The sequence below is a fragment of the Fusarium keratoplasticum genome, chromosome 3 (assembly GCF_025433545.1).
Source record: "Fusarium keratoplasticum isolate Fu6.1 chromosome 3, whole genome shotgun sequence".
NCBI classification, from domain to species: Eukaryota; Fungi; Ascomycota; class Sordariomycetes; order Hypocreales; family Nectriaceae; genus Fusarium; species Fusarium keratoplasticum.
Window position 1 is genome coordinate 5933537 of NC_070531.1, and position 21804 is coordinate 5955340.

General features: G+C 46.5%; 3 protein-coding genes across 3 annotated transcripts; all 3 read left to right on the forward strand.

Annotated features, from left to right (window-relative positions):
- Positions 1-540: 540 nt before the first annotated feature.
- Positions 541-2301, forward strand: NCS57_00510900 (uncharacterized protein; the record flags this gene model as incomplete). The annotated part of the gene is made up of 3 exons (XM_053055046.1): positions 541-1184; positions 1273-1697; positions 1763-2301. Exons 1-3 carry the CDS (start codon positions 823-825, stop codon positions 2299-2301), a joined length of 1326 nt encoding a protein of 441 aa, XP_052917206.1. The 5' UTR covers positions 541-822.
- A 2799-nt stretch (positions 2302-5100) lies between these two features.
- Positions 5101-6740, forward strand: NCS57_00511000 (uncharacterized protein; the record flags this gene model as incomplete). The annotated part of the gene is made up of 2 exons (XM_053055047.1): positions 5101-5911; positions 6331-6740. The coding sequence occupies 2 exons, from the start codon at positions 5101-5103 to the stop codon at positions 6738-6740; spliced, it is 1221 nt and encodes a 406-aa protein (XP_052917207.1).
- A 5943-nt stretch (positions 6741-12683) lies between these two features.
- On the forward strand, positions 12684-13638 carry NCS57_00511100 (uncharacterized protein; the record flags this gene model as incomplete). The annotated part of the gene is made up of 2 exons (XM_053055048.1): positions 12684-13102; positions 13155-13638. 2 exons carry the CDS (start codon positions 12684-12686, stop codon positions 13636-13638), a joined length of 903 nt encoding a protein of 300 aa, XP_052917208.1.
- Positions 13639-21804: the final 8166 nt, after the last annotated feature.

Here is a 21804-nt window from a genome sequence, read left to right on the forward strand (position 1 = left end):
AGGCGCAGTATTGCCAAGAACCTAACAAAAACAGTCAGTAGTGGCTGCGCGGTAAGTGCCGCCAAAGCAGCGTGTCAATCTCCTGTATACCGGTAAACAGAGATCGGGCTACCGAGGAGTAGTTATATTAAAGGCAGGATTATAGGACTCCTGGCTGTATGCTGCCTTCAATTGAAATCCAATCGACCTTACAGTTCTTCACTGGTCCCGACAATGTCAGCCAACGTTGACATCAGAATCGGCTTCTGGATCGATGAGGACAGGCCATGGTTCTCAAAGGTACTGCTTACTATTCCCAATACAGAAGCCAACTTTTTAATTGCTGCTATATCATTTCTTCTAGCCTCTTTTATTCTTCCCCTTGCATGGAAAACCCTTATCCTGGTTCTATATATTTCTCGTCATACTCGTCCATCTGCTCTTACGCATGAGCTGGAGCAACAGCGCATTTTGTTCCGCAACGCTCGGTCCTCAGCAAATGCTGCAATTGGTCTCACGACGGCGTTCTGGCATTGGAGGAGGCGGACACCTGGGGCACCATGGAGGGAGATCTCTCAGTTCTTAGCCCTGCTCGTTTTGGCGGCGATATGCGTTATCGTGCTCGGCATTTGCGGTATCTTTGTTCCGTCGCTCTTTGCATCTGATGCTGCCGATAATGTCACTGTGCTTGCAAAGCCAGGCTCTTGTGGACTTCTCAAACTCCATGATGCCACGGCTGAGATTGCTGAGGTGTCGTCTGTCGCGTCCCGGGAGCTGGATGAGACAACCTTCGCAAGACGCTATGCAGCCCAGTTCTATGGTAATGAGTCTGTCACTGAAAGGATGCAATCCACGTTCCCTATTCTTTCTTTGCCATTTAGAACGGACAACTCAGCGCCGTGTCCTTTCGATGCCCAAATGTGCTTTCCAGGCCCCGGGGAGTCAATAAGTTTCGACACAGGATTGCTTGACTCACATAAACATCTCGGAATCAATGCACGCAAAAAGGATAGAGTCCAGTATCGTTGGAAAGCGGCTTGTGCACCGCTGAAGCTCAACGAAACCATGTTCAATGTGACGGAAGAAGGCGGAACCAACACCACAACCAAATACGCTGAGTTCAGCCTCGGTCCAAACGAAAACAACGCTTTCACATTTTCTTGGAGATTCAGAGATCCTGAGAACCGAATTGGCTACCAAGTACAGTAAGCAGTCCTACCATTCATATCCTACCTCCTTTTGCCACTGCCCTCTATGTTTTCTACTGTCGCTCACTACTTTTCTTTCTTGTAGGACTGCATCCTCGTCCCGGGGATTCCGCGATGCTGGGAACCTCTCCTGGGTCCCAATACCTCCCTTGTGGCGTCCGGACGCAGACATAACTCTGGTCTTCATTACCCCAAACACGATAGCGTACTCTACTATGGTCAATGACACAGTATTCCAAGCCAATGGCACAGTAAAGCCTATCTTGGAAAGCGAATACGGAAAGCTATACCTGCCTGATTACAACGCTCGCTTTATCGCTTGTGCGGACCAGCATGAATTCTGCAACCCAACCAATGGGCTTTGCTCCGGACTGGATGGCATCCTAGGCTCGGTGACGGGACCATTCTCGACTATGTCAACCACAAAACAACTAGCAACTGTATCACGGATAAGTCATAATGCAGAGTTTTATACTATGGAGAGAAGTCTTAAGGAACTCGGAAGTAACGGTTAGTTGCACAGGGCGTCATAATTCTCTAATGGCATACATAAACTGACTTTGCATATTATTTAGGTTTGATCGCAAACTCTCTCATTGGCAATACAATGCTTGTTTCCCCGGGATTACCTGATGATCAATGGCAACTTGAAACCAGACGCTGGTTCGAGACTGGTCTTGCAAAGCTACAGGCTAACACCAAGAATTTTGCCAACCTACCCTACTCCGATCGGGACTCTATTGCATACAAGTTCATACCAGCTGGAAACCTTACCAACGCTACGGACCTAAATTCTGAGTTGCACAAATTATGTTCACAACAGCGAATTCGGTCAAACGGCCAGGTCCAGAACTTTAACGTGGCCAGTCTCGCAATTCTAATGGGAGTCAGTTTGATTGCCGTGTTTGTTAGTGAACTGTTGGCCCCGTGGGGTATGGAGCGATTTTGCCAGGCGGCTTACAAAGAGTGGGAGGCTGACGGGCTGCTTGGGGTTTGGAAAAGGTATATTGACCCACAACAGCAAAGGCGATGGGTCAAAGGCAAGCATGAGGTCTATGTCATTATGGAAGATTCACCTGAAGAAGTTCAATTAGTTAGCAGATCAAGCAAGTAGAGTAATGCAAATTAAGAGTTAGTCACTAGCATCTACGAAAGTTTCTAGGTAACGTACATGATAAGCATGTGCACCAAACAAGTATGTGCACCAAAAATCCCTATCATCTATGAAAAACGTCGGCTGAGCTACCGACGTTTTTTTTATATGGGGGAATTTTTTTACGCTAGCAGACCATGGGGCAGCCGACGTTTTTTTTCTCGACCAGCCGACGTTTTTTAAAAAACAGGGTTCTAATAGGGCTAAGGCTCTAAGAAAGAGATATATATAACTCTAAGCTATAAGGATTTTAGAAATTAAGTCTTTTTTCTTATATCTTATCCCCTTATTTTTCTAGAATTATTTAAAGATAAAAAAGAGGAATTTTAATGGGTGGTCAGTGCAACTAGCGTTACGCTAAAAATCCCCAACCACCGCCGCAACCTAGCTACCTAGCCACACCAACCACTATGCCAGCCACAACTAAGGCAATTTCTTAGCCAATAAGCTTTAACCTTTATTTTCCTTCTTTCTTTTAATTCTTCTATAAAGACTCTATTTTTCCTAGCTATATATTTCTAATCTCTATCTCTATCTCTATCTTAATTACCTATAAGCCTTATAATTATGGATTATTTTACTTATATCTCTATTTTTTCCTTCTTATTTGCAAGACTTGTAAAACCGCAGTTCTTTTTACCAAATTCAACAACACCTCCGCCAACAGCCTCATCAGCTTTCCCTTGAAGAGATCAAGCCCGCCCTAGAGCAGGCTGCTAAGCTTGATCTTCTTCAAGGCCAGAAAGACCTTGCAAGGCTACCTAAGCCTATTCCCCTAGGCCCTCCTATCTCACAACTTGGAGAGCCTATGCAACAGGGCTTCCGCTGTACCTTTGAGCCTAGCTGCTTCTATATTGGCTCTGAGCTACGCCGAATTAGAGAGCACCTACGGGTCTTTCATAAGGTCCAGCAGAAAGGTCAAAAGGGCCGGCCTTCCAAGGCAATAGCCTCGCAGCCTTCTATAGCTACTGAAAGCTATTGGCGAGCCGGCGTAGCTTATCAGCAACTCTTTAAGCAAGGGCCTCGCAGTGAATACTTTGAGGTCTTGCTAGAAGGCAATAGCTCTGAAGCTCTCTCTCTTCCAGAAGCTAAGGCTGCCTTTGAGGCCCAAGCCCTAGCTATCAGAAGCAAGGAGGCCGAGGCTATAGAGCAGCTAAATGACTTTACTGCTCCTAATCCTTGGCTTCGAAGGCTAGGATCAGCAAGGCACCTAGCTAACTTTAGTGGGGAAAAGGATTTCCTAAGAGACCTACTTTCTCTTAACCTTACCTTAACTAAAGAGTCACTAGAAGAGACCTCTGAGCTTGCCTGCTTTTTTTCTCTTGCGGGCCTTTGAGGAGCTTATTCAAGAAGCTATAAGCCTTATAGCTTCTAATGAGATTCCTCTGAATGCTCTCTTTGAGGTTAACCGGCAAGATGCCTCGCAGCCAGCAAAGAAGCCCTTTAGCTATAGGTATAAGAAAGCTACGCAAGACCGCTATGCCATAGTGGCAAAGCAGCTTCTAGTCTATACCTTCCGCTGCCTCAACCTAGAGCCCACAGAGAGGCCACCTTTCAAAGCAAGCCAGCAGCAGCTAGCTAGCTATAAGGCTCTATCTGATAACCTAGATGACCTAGAAGAGGCCTGGCTCTTAGCTAAAGGCAACTTCTCTAGCTATAAGGTTATAGAGCTTTATAAGGGGGCAAAGGAAAAGACCTTGGCGCTATTTATCTCGATCCTAGATCATCAGACTAAGGATAGTGAATTTAATAGCGTTATGGTCTCTTTTCTTACTGTGCTTAGTATATCTCCTAATGGCTCTTGGCTTAGCTTTGAGACTTTTACCCCTTTTCTCTCTGCCTTAGTCTCTATTTCTAGGCTCCTTATCTTGCAAGTAGCTAGAAAAAGAGATAAGGCTATCCAGCAGCATATCGAGCTTGGAAGGAGCCTTCTAGAAGCTCGAGAAGCTAGCCCTGGCTATTTTGAGCTTATGCAACAGCTCGTAACTAGGTGTATGCTGAATAGCCCGGCTGGGGCTGATACGACCCCTATGCAGTTTATCCTTCGGCTGCGTAGCTATGGAATAGCTGCCAAGGCCAATACAGCCCAGCCCGGCTATATCAGCTGGGAAGGAGAGACTATCCTCTATAGAGGCAACCGGCTTAGCCTTCCTAGCCTGCAGCATATACTGCAGGCTGCCTTGGATGAAGCCCGGCTTCTTCTCTTCCAGGGGCTTCTTATGCAAGAGAGCTATACCTTGGAGGAGAGCCAGCCGGCCCTAGTGCCTTCTATCCCCTGGGATTCTATCCAGGATAACCCTACTGATGATTCAGTGGGTTATTCCTTTTTAGATAGCCTCTATGAGGTAGCTAGGGGAGGGACTAAGAGCTGGCTTTTTTCCTTTCTCTGGGAAGACCCTATTCTCAAGGCCCGCTGGTTTGGAAGCTCTAGTAGCTCTTCTATAGCCCCAGAGGCTAGGGCTATGTCTTCTTATAGCCAAAGCATTGAGAAGTTGCTTGAGCTGCTAGCCTTTTTGATTCACTTGAGCAGTGGTCTTCCGGCTCGGTCAAATGAGCTCCTAACCCTTCGGCACCGCAATACCGCCGCAGGGGGGCATCCGCAATATCTTCCTAGACCAAGGGCTAGTTATGCTAGTTACTGGTATTCATAAGGGCTTTTCTAGGTCAGAGAGACTCAAAGTTATCCACCGCTTCCTTCCTCAGGAGGTTGGAACCCTTTTAGTCTATTATCTCTGGCTTATCTTGCCCTTCTGGGAAGCTATGCAGGCTAATTTTGACCCTAGCTCTCAGGGCTCTTTTTCCCCCTTTCTCTGGAAGACCTCTAGCCTAGATGGCGATGAGGCTTATGGCAAGAAGGTAGAGGCCCTAGGGGATAACCCCCAGCTACAGCAGCTGCAGGCCGGCGAGCTAGGCTTCTATAGCCTTAGAAGCTCTCCCTTTGTGGCCCTGAGAGGTAGCCAGGCTGATAGCCCTAGGCTGCATATGGGGCTTGCAGCAGGCTCTTGGAATTCAGCTAGGCTTAGCCGGGTCCTTAAGCGCTGGGGCAAGTTGGCTGGCATTGAGTCTCTTACTATTAGTAGCTGGCGGCATATAGCTATTGCCCTAGGCCGCCGCTATATCCGGGATGCAGCTATTACTAGCCAGGGGCTATATAGCGAAGTCGACCACGGAGATAGTGAAAGCAGCTCTGATGAAGAGGGCCCTGGAGAAAGAGATACTATTCTCCATAGGCAGACCGGCCATAGCAGTATGACTTCCAACCTAGTCTACGGCCGGCAGCTTACAGAAGCCCATTTTGAGACCTATCAGCGCAGGCAAAGCTTCCGGCTTCTTAGTGAAGAGTGGCACTTCTTGCTTGGTTTCCCCTCTGCCCCTGGCTTCTCAAGGGCAACTATCCCCTCGGGCTCAAAGAGAGGCCTAGCTGCCGTTGACCTTGAGCATTTCCAGGAGCTTCAAGTAGCCCGCTGGAAGCAGCTACGCAAGGTTAACCTTGACCTTGAGCTGCAGAGGCTGCTCGGCTCTAACGCCACCTTCCGGCAAGGCCAGAAGCCGATTCTAGAGGCCATCATGAGTAATAGGAATCCAATCCTAGCCATCATGCCCACTAGCGGCGGCAAGAGCCTTCTATTTCAGTTGCCGGCTGCTAGCTGCCCAGATAGCATAACTATAGTAGTTGTGCCGCTGGTCTCGCTGCTAGGCAACCTCCTAGACCGCTGCCAAGCTATGGATATCCCTGCTGCTCAGTGGCAGGCTGATAGGGCACCAAGGGGGCTTCTATTATCTTTGTGACGCCCGAGTCAGCTATGACAAAGCGGTTCCAGGCCTATCTAGATGGCCTCCAAGCCCTAGCCCGCCTTGACCGCATAGTTATAGATGAGTGCCACACGATTCTAGAAGGCAGCCCCCGGTTCAGGCCTAAGCTAAGGCAGCTAGGCCTATTGGCCTTGCGAGGCGTGCAGATAGTATACCTAACTGCAACGTTGCCTATAGCTGAAGAGCGTGAATTCCTAGGCCTAGTTTACACCAAGGCCAAAGATGCCACTATCTTCCGGGCTCCCACAACCCGGCCTAATATCAGCTACAGGGTAGTTGATTTCCCTCTGCTTCCCAAAGAGGGCTATCTGCAGTCTGCTGAGAATGCCCTGAGGCAGCTGCTTGATAGCAAGCTTACCCTATACCCTCGCCCAGCCAAAGCTATAGTCTATTGCAAGACTATAGCTATAACTGAAGCCCTAGCCCAGGCTCTAGGGTGTGATGCCTACTATAACGAGGTTGATACTCGCGATGGCAAGGCAGAACGCCTGCAGGCCTGGATGGAAGGGTCTCGGGAGACCCTCTATGGCAATGGCAGGGTTATAGTTGCAACTAATGCTCTTGGCCTCGGTATTGATATCCCCTAATATCAGGGGTTATCATACACCTTGAGATGCCAAAGAGGCTTGCAGACTATGGGCAGCAGAGCGGCCGTGCCGGTCGAGATGGGCTTCCTAGCGAGGCTATTACCCTCAGGCCTTTGCAAAGCTCGACCCAAGAAGCCCAATCTTCTAGGTTCCTAAGCATAGGCAGCAGAGAATTCCTCTCTACTAGCCAATGCCGTAGGGATAGCCTTAGATAGGGCTCTAGATGGCCGAGCTAGCCGGCAAGTATGCGAGGCAGGGGAGGAAAAGTGTGACTTTTGCCTAGAGAACCTGCCTTTAACCGCAGAAGAAGGCTATGCCCTAGAGAGCCCTGAAGAGGGGATCTTGGGCTTAGAGCTATGCAAGTACAGCAGATGCGTACTGCAGCAGCTACCCGGGCCGAGAGGGAAAGGGCAGACTTTGAGACCTTTCAGAGGCTGCTTTCTCAGCAGCTTCTTCAGGGCTGCCTTTTCTGCAAGCTTGATGGGCTAGATAGGCGAGACCATCTGCCATTAAGCTGCACCCGGGCCACTTCTTCCAGCCGCAAGGATATACGCCTTGGCTTTGAGCTAACTAAGTCTATTACCCGCTACCTAAGGCAGCGGGATAGGCTAGGAAGCTTTGGAGCCTGTGCCTATTGCCTTGTGCCCCAGGAGCTTTGCAGCCGCTGGGAGGAAGACCCGCAGCATGGCGGCTGGCAGCTAATCCAGGGGGGTAGTTGCCAGTTTCCTGGGCTTATTGCTGCCCTCTGGAGCTCTGCTGTATTACAGCAGCCACAACTAGCTAGCCGGCTTTATAAAGAGCTTGGGTTTGAGGGGGAAATTAACCCCCCCTAACTGCGCTCCTAAGCACCATCGGGTCTTATGGTCCTGGCTGGGGAGGGGATCTCTTGGGCTAGCTATGATGCTATCCGGATCTGCCGTATCTATAAGGAGCTGGCAGAAGCCTTGAATATGCCTTAGCATAGCTAAAGAGATACTCTAGGATAGTTACTAGGTATTTATTTTAGGTAGTATTATAATAATAGTACCCTTTGCACTTAATAAAATAGCCCCTATCCTCTTAGCCCTCTTAGTTATTTCCCTTAGTAGCCTATAATAAATGGGATAAGAAAAATAATACCTGCCTCTTACCCTATAGCCGCCTCTTATAGCGCAAATAGCCCCCTATAGCCCAAGTACCCGCCCCTTACCCTTATAGCCGCCCCCTGTAGCGCAAATAGCCCCCTGTAGCCTAAGTACCCGCCCCTTACCCTTATAGCCGCCCCCTGTAGCCTAAATAGCCCCCTGAAAGTTAAATGCAGTTTCCTCTAAGCCCACTATAATAGAAGCTTGAGCCTTAAGTTATCTATTATATATAGGGGCATAGAAACTGGTTTGAACCATTGCGGCGCGCCCCAGTCGCTATGTGACTCCCCTGTTGCCCCCCTATAGCTATAAATAGCATATAGAGTTAATAGGCCCATCTAGCAGCTAGAAAAGAAGGTCCTTTAGCTAGCTATAGCTAGGCATCCCTAGTAGCTGTGCACCCGGAGGAGCCAGGTTCGTAGGGGCCGATTACAGCTATAATCCCCCCCGCCGCGAGGCACAGAGCCTACAAGCATATATATAAGGGATACATAAAGGTAATCTAATAAGATAAGGTACAGTGGGGCTAGTTTAGTCACATAGCCCAGGTGAATTATAAGCTATTTTTTACTTTACTTTAGCTATAGGGTAGCTCAGACCTATAGGTTAGGCTATTAGCTTGCTTATAAGCCTTTTTTTAGCCTTATTGCCCCCCAGCTGCCTTGGGGCCTTTTCAGGCCGCCTTGGCTCCCTCTTATATACCCACCGAGGACCTTTTAGCTAGCCGCACGCCAGACCGGGCTCGCGGGCCACTTTTCCTTTTTGCGGGCTAGATTTACTATATAAAAACAAAAAAATCAACTCACGGCCTTAAGGCTTAAAAGGCTAGCTTTTTAAAGCTATAGGGTAGCTTAATCTATTAGTTATTCTTATATGCCTTAGCTTCTTTTTAAGCTATATTAGCTAATATAATATAAGGTAGCTTAGTCTTATTATATTATAGCTAGCTAGTAACTATAGGGTAATAAGACTACTTATTACCTAGACCTACTAGGGTTATAGCTGCCTAACGCGTTATATTATAGCTACCCTATACCTCTAAGGAATTATATATTAAGATAATAAAATAAGTATTTTATTTACTATAGGGTAGCTTAATTTATTAATTATTTTAATATATCTTAGCTTCTTTTTAAGCTATATTAAGTATTAAAATATAAAGTAAATTAGTCCTTTATTTATTATAAAGGTATTTAATTTTTATAATTACCTTATATAATATTATAAATAATTATATTTAAAAAATAATAATATAATAATAATAATAATTAAAATATTAAATTAAAAATAATAATATAATAATAATATTAATTAAAATATTAAATTAAAAATAATAATATAATAATAATAATAATTAAAATATTAAATTAAAAATAATAATATAATAATAATAATAAAATAGCAAAACTAATTAGTGCGGCTAGCACCTATTAGAACCTGTCTTATGATTATAAGGTTCAATGCCACAAGGCCTATTCCCAGATAACTGCGCGGTTTTTTACTTAGGAAGCCCATATATGTTAACGGCGAGCGCACCGTACTCTTCCTAAGGCAAAGCAGCGCAAGCTGCTTCTAGCCTGAATTGAACCCTAGGCCCTCGGGAAAAGGTTGCTAAGCTTAACCGTTGAGCTATCGGGCCGCTCTTCAAGACCGGCTGTGGTTGCTGTATGTGTTCTGGGAAGTGATAGATAAAGGTTAGAGGTGTAATTGGTATAGGGTATGCCGCTGCGGCAGGGCAGCAGCCTACTGCAGGGTGAGCAGCTATGGCAGGGCAGCAGCTATTGCAGGGTTAGGCAGCTGCGGCAGAGTAGTAGCTACTATGGGGTAGGAATCGCTATAGAGTAGTAAGGCGCTCTTAGAGTTAAGGTAATAGTAATATCCCAGCTATTAAGAGCGCAGCAATGCAACGGCTATAGGGTAGCAACCACTACAGGGTAGCAACCACTACAGGGTAGCAACGCACTCTAAGAGCCAGATAGCTAACTACGTTCTAGTAGCTACTATAGGGTAGCAACTACTACAGGGTAGCAAGGTAATCTTATAATTAAAAAGTAATAAATATTTAATCTATTTAAATACTGCTTTAAGGTCGCAGTTACAGTAGCTACTATGGGGTAGCAATCACTACAGGGTAGCAATCGCTACAGGGTAGCAATCGCTATAGGGTAGCAAGGCGCTCTAAGAGCTAAAAAAATAAATATTTAATCTATTTAAATACTATTTTAAGGTCGCAGTTACAGCAGCTGCTATGGGGTAGTAACAGCTACAGGGTAGCAAGGCGCTCTTAGAGCCAGATAGCTAATTGCATTCCAGCAACCACTATAGGGGTAGTAACCGCTACAGGGTAATAAGGCGCTCTAAGAGCCAAAAAGCAATAGATATTCAATCTATTTAAATGCTGTTTTAAGGTCGCAGTTGCAGCAGCTGCTATGGGGTAGCAATGGCTACAGGGTAGCAAGGTGCTCTGAGAGTCAGATGGCCAACTGCGTTCCATCAACTACTACAGGGTAGCAACCACTACAGGGTAGCACAAGGTGCTCTAAGAGCCAGATGGCCAACTGCGTTCCAGCAACCACTACAGGGTAGCAAGGCGCTCTTAGAGCTAGATAGCTAATTGCAGTCCAGCAACCACTATAGGGTAGTAACCGCTACAGGGTAACAAGGCGCTCTCAGAACCAAAAAGCAACAGATATTCAATCTATTTAGATGCTATTTCAAGGTCGCAGTCGCAGCAGCTACTATAGGGTAGCAACGGCTACAGGGTAGCAAGGTGCTCTGAGATCTAGATGGCCAACTACATTCCATCAACCACTACAGGGTAGCAAGGCGCTCTGAGAGCCAGATGGCCAACTGCGTTCCATCAACCACTATAGGGTAGCAATAGCTACAGGGTAGCCAGGCGCTCTTAGAGCCAGGACAACAGCGATATCCCAGCTATCGGGAGCGCAGCAATGCAACGGCTACAGGGTAGCAAGGTGCTCTAAGAGCCAGATGGCCAACTGCGTTCCAGCAACCACTGCAGGGGTAGCAAGGCGCTCTGAGAACCAAAAAAAGCAACAGATATTCGATCTATTCAGATGCTGTTTCAAGGTCGCAGTTACAGCAGCTGCTATAGGGTAGCAAGGCGCTACTATACCAGTCAGGACAACAGCGATATTCCAGCTAACCCAGCTGCATGGCGAATACAGGTCTAACCCAGCTGCATGGCGAATACAGGTCTGATTCCAATGGCAATCCCATAGTAAAAAAAACCGCGCTAGTGAAATCGTCGACCTGATACGATTGCCCCCAACGGAAACAGGTCGACATTTTTAAAAGTAGATAAAAATGGATTTCAAGTACATGCATCAATCCATTACGTTAAGGGCATATCGCATTTCAATTATCAGCATCAGAGATCCAATATTGCGGCGTTGCGGCGAGGTTAAAGTTAACCCAAGTATTGACCCGAGTGCAGCAAGATTCCATTTTTTGATCAAACCCAGATTCCCAGAATTATTAGTCAGCATAGCCAAGGTAGAAAGGACTACATGCAAGAGAGTATATGAGGAATAAGGCAGTTAGGTTAAGGGTCATATAATGCTAGGTTAAATAAGTGATTTATATTATTGCCATAAGATAACCCGTGGCATTCACCCGCCAAGAAGTCCAGCCATAAAGCCGCCAACCATCCGGTGAGAGAGTATCAGAGCAGGTATAAGTCAAGAAGAGCAGTAGTTAATCAAGAGAGATTAGTTAAAGCAGGTTTATTATATAGAAGGGTTTTTCATCGAGATATCTAATGAAGTGCAATGGTTAATTAATAATCCATATATAAAAACGTCAACGGGAGCGCCCCCGCGCAACCGCAGAAGCAAGTTCAAGCACCAAGCCACAAACAATGAAAAGCAACAAATATCATAATAGATAAACATCAATTCATTGCACACCACCAATTCCCGTACAACAGATAGAGCAATCAGCACACAGCCAGTCAGACCATCGAAGCCAGCACGATATATGTGAGTGTAAGCCACCAATGAGAGATAATAGCATAATATAAATCCAAAGAGAGAAAGAGCCATTCGTTCCAGCCAGATTTAGATCATATTACTCATCAAGGATGCCCGTTAACACACATCGCAGTTCAGAATAGCAGTGGCCGAGATGGAGCCATTTATCAAGTTGCCCGAGTTTCCATTAATTATCTGCAAAACATGCCATTATGCATACATCGGTAAGCATATTGAGCAGCACATGAAGCAATATCACAGGTCCATCCGGGTAGCAGAAAGGAACGAGATCACAAAAGCGATCCAGTCAGACCCAGATGTCATCCAGACCCCGGCCGAGTTGGCAACATAGCCAACGCCGCCACCCACAACCGACCCCATCCCATTTATCCACCCACCACAGAGCGACAAATTGGGTTGCGGCGAGGAGGGTTGTTTATACGTGGTCGGTTCAGAACGAGCCATGCAGAACCATTACCGCAGTGACCATGGATAGACGAATCCCCGAGGCAGGGGCGGAAGTGTCCAGCAGCGAGCCATGGAGACACAGCAGGTCCCGTGGCGTAGCGGTGTCCAGTGTCAACGTTTTTTCAGCAATGGGCCGGGCAGCCGTTGGTTCGAGGTCGGGTTCGGTGCACCGATCAGCCAGGACCGGACGAGGCAGCCGTTGCAGACCATTTAATGCAAACATTAGACCAGCAGGAGCGCCGGTTTCATTTGGAGGACAAAAAGAACGGATCAAGGCCGCCGATTCCAAGTTAGACGCCAACGCGTGGTTAGAGCACGTCGGATGGGCCACCCATTTGCAGGGGTTCGATCCAGAAGCCATGCAGCGGTTGGTCGACCCAGTGGGCGAGCAGGAGCATGAGTTGCAGTTGATCCATGACAGCTTGGTGCGAGTGATGGACCGAGCACGCACCATAGCCACGCCCACCCACGTTGGAAGCCATGCATTGTTCGAGGTACAGCGAAAAGAGGTGGACAAGAAGCCACGGCGACCGTTCGACAACCGGGTCGAGGACGATACGTGGACGCGTTACACGGCCGTGTGGACCAAGTTGGTGTGTTACATATACCGTGCCGAGAAAATGCCAGATGCAGATAGGCCCAAGTTTCGGTTATCCAAGCGGCAAGGCGATTTCATGGATGATTTGGCGGATTTAGTCGAGGCGCACGTTAACGATCCGGAGGCACAGCCATTGGACGAGGACCGAGTGGACGGGTTGACATTGCAGGTCGTCATAGCGTTGTTGGACCACCGTTTGACCGCGGGGGGAGTACCGCAGCGCCATCATCAGCGGTTTAGCCGTGATGGGTATCCGAAAGGACGGCGGTTGGATGGATGTGTTGGATTATACGCCCATATATTCCGCCGTCATCAAGGTCGCCCGTGCCATGGTCGTGTACCAGTCATACCAGGAGAGGCAGGCCGAGGTGATGCGTTTGAAGCAGGATAAGATGGACGAGTGGATGGTGCGGCGGCGGCAGGAGGGAAATCAGACGTGGGAAGAGCAGCATGCCCGAAAGGAGGCGGAAGATGAGGCGGAAGAGGAGGCAGAAGAGGAGGCCACCAGCATATTCCGCATCGTGCGTGGGAAAGTGCAGCGGTTCATGACGGTCACGCCCAAGGATCCCCACGCCGAGGCAACGCCGATGGATTGGATTTACGAAGCACGCACGTACGGGATGCACATCCGGTTCAACACGCCGGCCGGCGGGACCATCGATGGGTTGGGGACCGCATCAAGCACCGGCGGGTGCAGTTCCGCATGGGCGAGTTGACAGAGATGTTGCATGCGTTGAAGAGGGAAGCCCGAGAGTTGTTGGCGACGTTGACGATGGTGGACGACATCAGCCAGTTGCCGCGGATCCCGTGGTCGTCGATGGAAGACGACCATAGCGAAGACAAGGTGGGATATTCATTTTTGGATGACGACCGTAACCACACGTGGTTGGCAGCCGGCAAGAGTTGGAATGCGCGACAGATCATCAAGACGCAAGGGCGGCGTAAGAGTTGGTTCGACCACGGAAGGGGAGGACGGGAAGCCGTTCCAGGCCAGAGCGGTGCAGTCATATGGGAAGACATTCGACGAGTTCATGGAAAAAGATGTTTTTTATTGATGCATATGGTAGGTGGCCAGCCGGCGCGATCCACCGAGATTTTAGGCATTCGATATAAGAATACCATGAACGGCGGCGTACGCAACATATTCGCGCACGACGGGTTGATGTGTTTCGTCACGTCGTACCACAAGTCGTTCCGGGCCACGGGGCAGGCCAAGGTCATCCACCGATATTTGCCACGCGAGGTGGGCGAGTTATTGGTGTGGTATTTGTGGTTAGTGTTGCCGTGGTGGCAGCAGGTACAGGGCGTCGTCAAAAGATGCCGGCATACGCAGCCCATATTTATGGCCAGACGAGGTGGTTCGCAGGGACGAAGTCAGCGAGACGGAGCAGAGGGAGAGGAGACAGGCCGAAATGGAGAGCCAGGGCAGCCAGGATGGCATTGGCGGCGGCGGCGATGATCGTGGTGATGAGGATGGTACCGATGAGCCCGGTTCCAGTGCGAGGTTCGACAGTTGGGTACAGGAGCGCAATTGGACGCCAGACCGCGTCCGCCGCATCATCCAACGAGACAGCAAACGATTATTGGGCACCATATTGAACATTAGTTCGTGGCGGCAGATTGCCATCGCCATATCCCGTCGATATTTGGACAAGGCATTCAAGGAGTCAACGATAGATGGGGTCGAAGAAGACGACGACGGTGTGGACGATAACCCGATCGATTTACAAGCCGGCCATGGAACGCACGTGGCCGGCATGGTATACGCACGAGAGTTGCAGCAAGGGTTATTCAGCACGGCCACGATGCGCGATAAGTTTCGGTCCGTCAGTCGTCAGTGGCATCGGTTTTTTGGAGTTCCGCGAGGGCGATAGTTTAGCCGTAGCGATACGCCGAAAGCGGGAGCCATTCGAGACGGAGCGGGAGTACCACCAGTTGCAGCGTTTCAGGCGATTACAGCAGGTCGACATTGCCGCCCGGTTGAGGGGAGATGATAGGACCAGACGCCGCGTTCCGTGGCCAGCAAGAGACGGTGATCCGGGCCATCATGCGGGGAGAGAGCCCGATTGTGCAGATCGCAGGCACGGGAGAAGGCAAGAGCATGTCGTTCATGTTACCGGCGTATTGTTCCAGCGACGACGGAGGGACAACCATCGTCATCGTGCCGTTGGTAGCATTGCGAGATGATTTGCACGGCCGTTGTGCCAAGAGCCAGATCGCGACATACGTTTGGAACAGTCGCGGCGGGCACCAGATCACCCCCATCGTGTTCGTCACGCCCGAGTCGGCAGTGACAAAAAGGGTTCGGCGATTTTGTGAACCGGTTGCAGGCACGGAAAGCGTTGGATCGTGTCGTTGTGGATGAGTGCCACGCCATTTTGGACAGTACCAGCCAATTCCGGCCGCAGTTGATGGAGTTGGGCCGGGTGTTAAACGAATGGGGCGTCCAAAAGGTATTTTTTGACGGCCACGTTGCCACCAGATGAGATTGGGAGGTTTTTCGAGGTCGTGGGGTTATCAGCCAGCCGTGTAAAGGTATTCCGATCACGAACGACGAGGCCGAATATCGGGTATAGGGTAGTGGTTGTTCGATCAGCCAAGCGCAGAGATCACCACAAGAAGCAGCAGCAGCAGCAGCAGCAGAATACCAGTCAGACCGGTAGCGGCGAGGTTGGGGGCAGACCAAGAGGCGGAAGACAGCCGCGTGGTCAAGATCGTGCAGGATTGGTTACACAGAAACAGCCAAGGTCGCGTCATCGTTTACGCCAACACCATCGACCGGGTTGAACGATTGGGGCGATTATTGGAGTGCAGCGTGTTTCATTCCAAAGGTCGACACAGCAGCGGGCAAGACGCAGCGATTGAGGTCGTGGATCGATCAAGGTCATTTAATCGTGGCCACGAACGCGTTAGGGTTAGGGGGTCGACGTGCCAGATGTGCGGTTAGTGGTCCACGCCGGGATGCCGAACCGATTGCGAGATTACGTGCAGGAAAGCGGACGGGCCGGGCGGGACGGTGGCCATAGCGAGGCCGTCGTCGTCATATGCCAGCAGGGGGAGGAAGCAGGAGGTCCACGGTCATCAACCAAGGCAGGGAGAAGAAGAAGGAAGGCGGTAGCATCAGATAAGGCCAAGTGGCCAGCAAAGGAAGTAGCCGTTGAGCGGTTTATCAGTGCGAAGTGGTGCCGCCGTGTGGTGTTGGACCAGGTGATGGATGGCCAATACGATCGAGCAGGTTGTCATCCAGAGTCGGAGGTGGCATGTGATGTGTGTCAGCAGCAACAGGACCAATTGGCATTAGAGGAGGATATGTTATGGTTTGAAAGAGAAGGCGACATGGCGGTAGAGGTGGAAACCAAAGAGGGTGCAGGAGTGCCAAGAGACGGAGGTTGAGGAGCGTTTCAGGAGGGCACAGCAGAACAACCGATACGAGCAGTTCAGGGCCAGACAGGACGCAATGCAGGTAAACGAGGAGGCCAAGATGTTAGAGGAGGAGTTGGCATTGATGGCCGGTCGATGTATGGGTTGTTTCATGGCGACGGGCACGGTAGAGGACGACAATTTCATCCGAGGGAAGAGTGCCCGGTACGAGGTGCGAGGTGGTGGCGATAGGTAAGACGATGCGAGGAGAAATGGCAGCAGGGCATGTTCAAGAAGGGCGTGATGCGGGATTTTTCCGGTTGTTCTTGGTGCGGGTTACCGCAATATATTTGCACGCATTGGGAGGCAGTGGGCGATGATCAGGGGACGTATAGGTTGCGGAGAAGATAGGGGATGCCAGTACGCCAGGTTATTGGTGAGCGTATGGGGAGCGGCCAGTGCATGGTATGAGACCGATGTCAACGAGGTGATGGGGAAGATGGATGTGGAGCGACAGTATGATTGGCAAGATACGGACGATCAAGAGATTTACGGGGAGGGGTTAATGAAGTGGTTAGGGGATAAAGTTCAAATGGGTTCATTAGAGACGAGCAGGTTTTGTTAGGGGTTTTATGATATTATCTAGTTAATGATGAAGCAGGGGGGAGGAGGAGAGTGAGGGTGTGGCAGGAGGAGACGATGACGAGGAAGCGTTTCGCCATTGCCGCAATATGCGAGCGTTGGGAGGCAGCGAGCAAACATATGTGGTTATTCAGGAGGGTCAGAGGAGAAGCGTCAGTACAAGGGGGTATATTATTCGGATTATGGTGGCACAGCAGGTGCAGGGAGATGAGTGGTAGGCAATATCACATAGGGCAGATGATGGGGGAAGGAAGGTCGAGTTTTCAGATAAAAAACGAATAAGCGGTATATAGATGGTTAGAGGGGAATTAGTTGAGTGGGGTGGAAAAAGGCGGGCGGAGGATATAAACGAAGGCCCAGTTATACCAGGTAATATATACGATTAGGTTATGGATATATAGAGGGGGTAGATAGATAATGGGAGAAACAATGGGTCCATTGCAAAGAAGTCAAGGCAAGAACAAAAATTTATAATGTAGAAGTCGGCAGCAGGGGCAGTTGCATACGAGGAGGAATGATTATTAGCAGGTCAAGAAGAATTATATGTAACATTAAGTCATTATATATTGGAAGGAATGAAAAGTATAGAAGAAGAGTATGGTAGAATAGGAATAGAAGTGTAAGCGGTTAGTAGGCAATTAGGGTTAAAGTAGAAATGATATATAGAATATAAGTAATTTACCAGGGATACCATAAAGGTTATGGGATTTTAAACAAGGAATGAGCATAGGGGGAGAGAAAAAAAGCAGGATTAGTTAATTAGTATATAGATAGATATAGGGCAGTATATTATATGGATAAAGGGAAAATAAAAGAGATATGTAATAATGGGATAATAGGGTTAAGAAGAGAGAAGGAAAAGAAAGAGAGAGAGAGAGAAGAGAGAAAGGTATAAAATTAATATGTATAGGGTAAGCAAAAGTAAATATAATAAAGATCATCATAAAAAAATAAAAAAAAAAAAATAAAAAGGTAAATAAAAAAAAAAAAAAAAATAAAAATATAAAGATATATAAATATAAAGAAAAGTAAAAAAAAAAAAAAAATAAATAAAGGGGAAGATATAAAAGTAAGATAAGAAGAAAATTATAAAAAAAAAAGATAAAAAGGGAATATAAGAGGAAATTATAAAAAAGAAGTAAATAAAAAGATAAATATATAAGATATAAATAAAAAAAAAAAATTAAAATAAAAGAGTAATTATAAATATAAGTAGAGAGATAAATTTAAGAAGATATTTAAGAAGAAGGTTAAGGTAAGGGAGTAATTTATAGTAAGGGTTAGGGGTAAGGTTTAAGAAGCAGGTTAGGGTGAGTAGTTTATTAATATGGTTAGGGGGAGGATTTGAGAAGAAGGTTAGGGTGAGTAGTTTATAAATATGGTTAGGGGGAGGATTTGAGAAGAAGGTTAGGGTGAGTAGTTTATGAATATGGTTAGGGGGAGGATTTAAGAAGAAGGTTAGGGGGGAGTAAGGTCCATATACGGCCATAAAGAGCCGAGGCAAGGGATAGCATATATAATTCATCACAGAATAGTCACGCAGGAGGGTCAAAGCAGAGTAGTTACAGGCGTTGATTTGTATTTCAGAGTGAGTCCATAGCCACAAGACCAATGACCATTGCGTTGCGTCCAGTTGCCGGGGATAATGGGATTAATGAAGAAGCCGACGTGAAAGGGTGCGGCGGCAGGGACGAAAACGACATTGAAAGGACGATGGCGGTGAAGCGCGGAAAGTTAGAAGAGAGCGCAGCGTGACAGCACCTTACCGTACATGAGGGCGAGGGAGAGGGGGGCCAGTGGGCAGAAGATAGGGCATTTTGGCCGATATTTCCAGTAAGCGTTAACACGGAGAGCAATAACAGGATAAGTAATATACCGAGTTTTAAGGAAAGGTCGTTTAAACGGAGGGGCGACGATCGAAGAGATTTGCAGTTGAGATATCAAGAGGTCGAGCGTAGGTAGTTTCAGTGGTGGTGGTTCGGTCGAGTAGTAGATAGAGAAAGGAAGAATTGAGGGGAGAGTTGAAGAGAGGGGAGGGGGGTTTATAGGTGATATATAACCAGAGAGGCATGCGGCCAAGAGATATTCGAGGAGGAGGTGAGGTAAGGAGATTTTAAGAGGGGAAATTATAAAACAAAAAGGAAGGGAAGTAAAGAAAGGAAGAAAAAAATAAGCAGCGTAAGAGGTAAGAGAAAAGAAAGTAATGCGATATTTATAGCGAAAAGCGTCGATGATGACGAACATAGTTGGTAAAAGGATATATCATAACATCGAGAAGGTGAATTATGAAGAGGAGATTGACGAGGGACCAGATGGAAGCGATATAAGAAGAGAAGCAGGAGGTTGATCCAGCAGAAAGAGACAAACGAGTGTTAGATATGATAAAGGAGAGGCGCAAAGATGCGGCAGGATTTGGAAACAGAGTGGATGGATAAATAAGTGTTACATTATTTGTATAAAGGAGAGGAGTATATGATGACAAGAGGATGTTAAGCAGAATAAATGCGTGAAAGAAAAGAGTCGAGAGAGGTAGCAATTGTTATTCGCTAAGGAAAACAGGTAGAGGAAAAAGATATTTAAAAGAAGAAGGATTTATAAGAGTTGAGCCGCGGTGCGATGAGGCATAAGGGGTCGAGGTATGAAAGTGAGTTTTAGTGGGTTGTAGTCGCATTAGATTTGTGATATTAGTATGATTGGGCGGGTAGGTAGGGTTAAGAGGGAAAATAAAGCAGCATATAACGAATCGAGGCATGGGTTAAGAGATAGAACGGGGTTGAGTGAAGGGAGTAAAGCAAAGAGAGATATATATAGGCGTAGAGGAAAAACACATTGACAGGTCAGGTAGAGGTCAATGGTTATATAGGATAGGTGTCGATCATAGGTGCAATGGGTTAGACGGAAAACACGGTGCGAGTTATAGAGGGTAAGCATTGTAATTTTAAGGACAGATAGATATAATATAAGGAAGGCGTTAGCAGAGCAGTAGCGACATGATAATAGTGGATCGATTATATGTAGACGCATGGGTTGAGGGTTAGGCAGGGTTTAGAGCGGGGTTATATGCAAGGTAATTAAGTAATCAAGGAGATGCGAGGTAATCAAGTCATCATATAGAGACGAAGTAATCAAGTCATCATATAGAGACGAAGTAATCAAGTCATCATACAGAGACGAAGTAATCAAGTCATCATACAAAGACGAGGTAATCAAGTTATCAAATAGAGACGAGGTAATCAAGTCATCATACAGAGACGAGGTAATTAAGTCATTAAGATAGTGCACGGTAAGCATATCATTAGGGAGAGGCGGTATAATTAAGCAATGTAATTAAGTAATCAGGTAGATGGAAGTAATCGAGGAAATATGGCAGGATAGGGTTAGCAAGTAATCAGGTAGATCAAAAGACAAGGAGTTGGTGAGTGGTTATATAGTAAGACACATGAAGGAGGAACAGGGTCAGAGATTAGGAGGTTAGGGGCAGAGCAAACGTTAAGGTTAGGAGTTATAGTATTTTTTAGGGTTAGAGGGTTGAAAGCGTTAGGTTAGAAGCGTTGAGTTAAGGATTATATTTTAGAGTTAGAAAGAAAGTAGTTTTAAGGTAAGTAAGGAAGTAGGTTAGAGTTAGGATGGGGGTGGGGTGATAGAGTAAAGGTAAGGGTTTAAAGTAGCACGTAGGCAAATAAATAGTAATATTAGTATTAGGTTAGGGTTGTAAGTTTAATAGTGAGTTGGAGTTTGAATATTATTTGAAGTTGGGTTTGAATATAGTAAACAGGGGAAAAATAGTAGGAAGGAAGGAATAGGGGGAAAGTTTAGTTAAGTGAAAGTGGAATAAGAAGAGCGTTGGGGAGCGAAAGAAGGACAAACAGTTCAAATTACAAGGACATGTGTATATGTATATGAAAAGGGTTGGTGAAGTGGGAGTTTTAAAAGTGGTTTATAAGGTTACAAGAAGGTTAGTGAAAAGAAAGAGGGGAAGAAAGGGGAGAGTTTTAGTTAATAAGAGATAGGAATAATAGAAGTGGAAGGTATAGGAAAAAAAAGAAAAAAAGAAAAAATCAAAAGAAGCAAATAGGTTAAATAAATAGAAGAGTATAAGAAGGTTAAAGACAAGTTATTAAAGAAAAAGGTTAAATAGTAAGTTAGAGTGTCCGGAAGACGAGCAACATTAAAGTAGACATGTTAAATATCAAGTTCAGTTAAAGGTTAGAAAGTAAATAGAAAGAGGAGGTTAGAAGGATAGTAAGATAAGGGATCATGTTAAGGAGAAAAAGGTTGGCAAGTATAGGGTAGGAAAGCAGGCAGGGTGGGGTTATTTCATAGCGAGTTATTAGCAGTCAATTATTAAGGCAGGGTTAAGAGCGGGGAAGAAAAAGAGAAAGTAAGAATAGTTAGGGAGTAAAGTAAAAGATATAATATAAGGAGTTTAAGATTAATATAGTTTATTTTATAGTTTTAGAGCATAAGAGGAGGAGAATTAAAAAGAAAGGTAAGCGTTTATTATAAGGAGTTTAGTGGAGTCAGTGGATAGTTTAGGTAGGTTTAGGCACAGGAGAGCATAGGAGTAGAAGGATAAGAGGAGGGGGGGTAATATAGAGGTTAGAAAAGGTAAAAAGTATTATTATAGAGTTAAATATAAAGTTAGTAGGCGGAAATATAATTAGGAGTTTTTACATTTTATATAGGATTATAGAGAGGAATAAGTTTAGTTAAATGAAAAAGAAAATTAGAGTATAGATAAGGCAAAAAAAATAAGGAAAAAGAAATAATAAAAAAAGAAGTATAGATAAGGCAAAGGAGATTATAGGCATTTTATAGTGGCATTAGGTTAAGATAAAGTATAGTTATTAAGATAGTTAAAGGAGTAAATAAATTAAAGG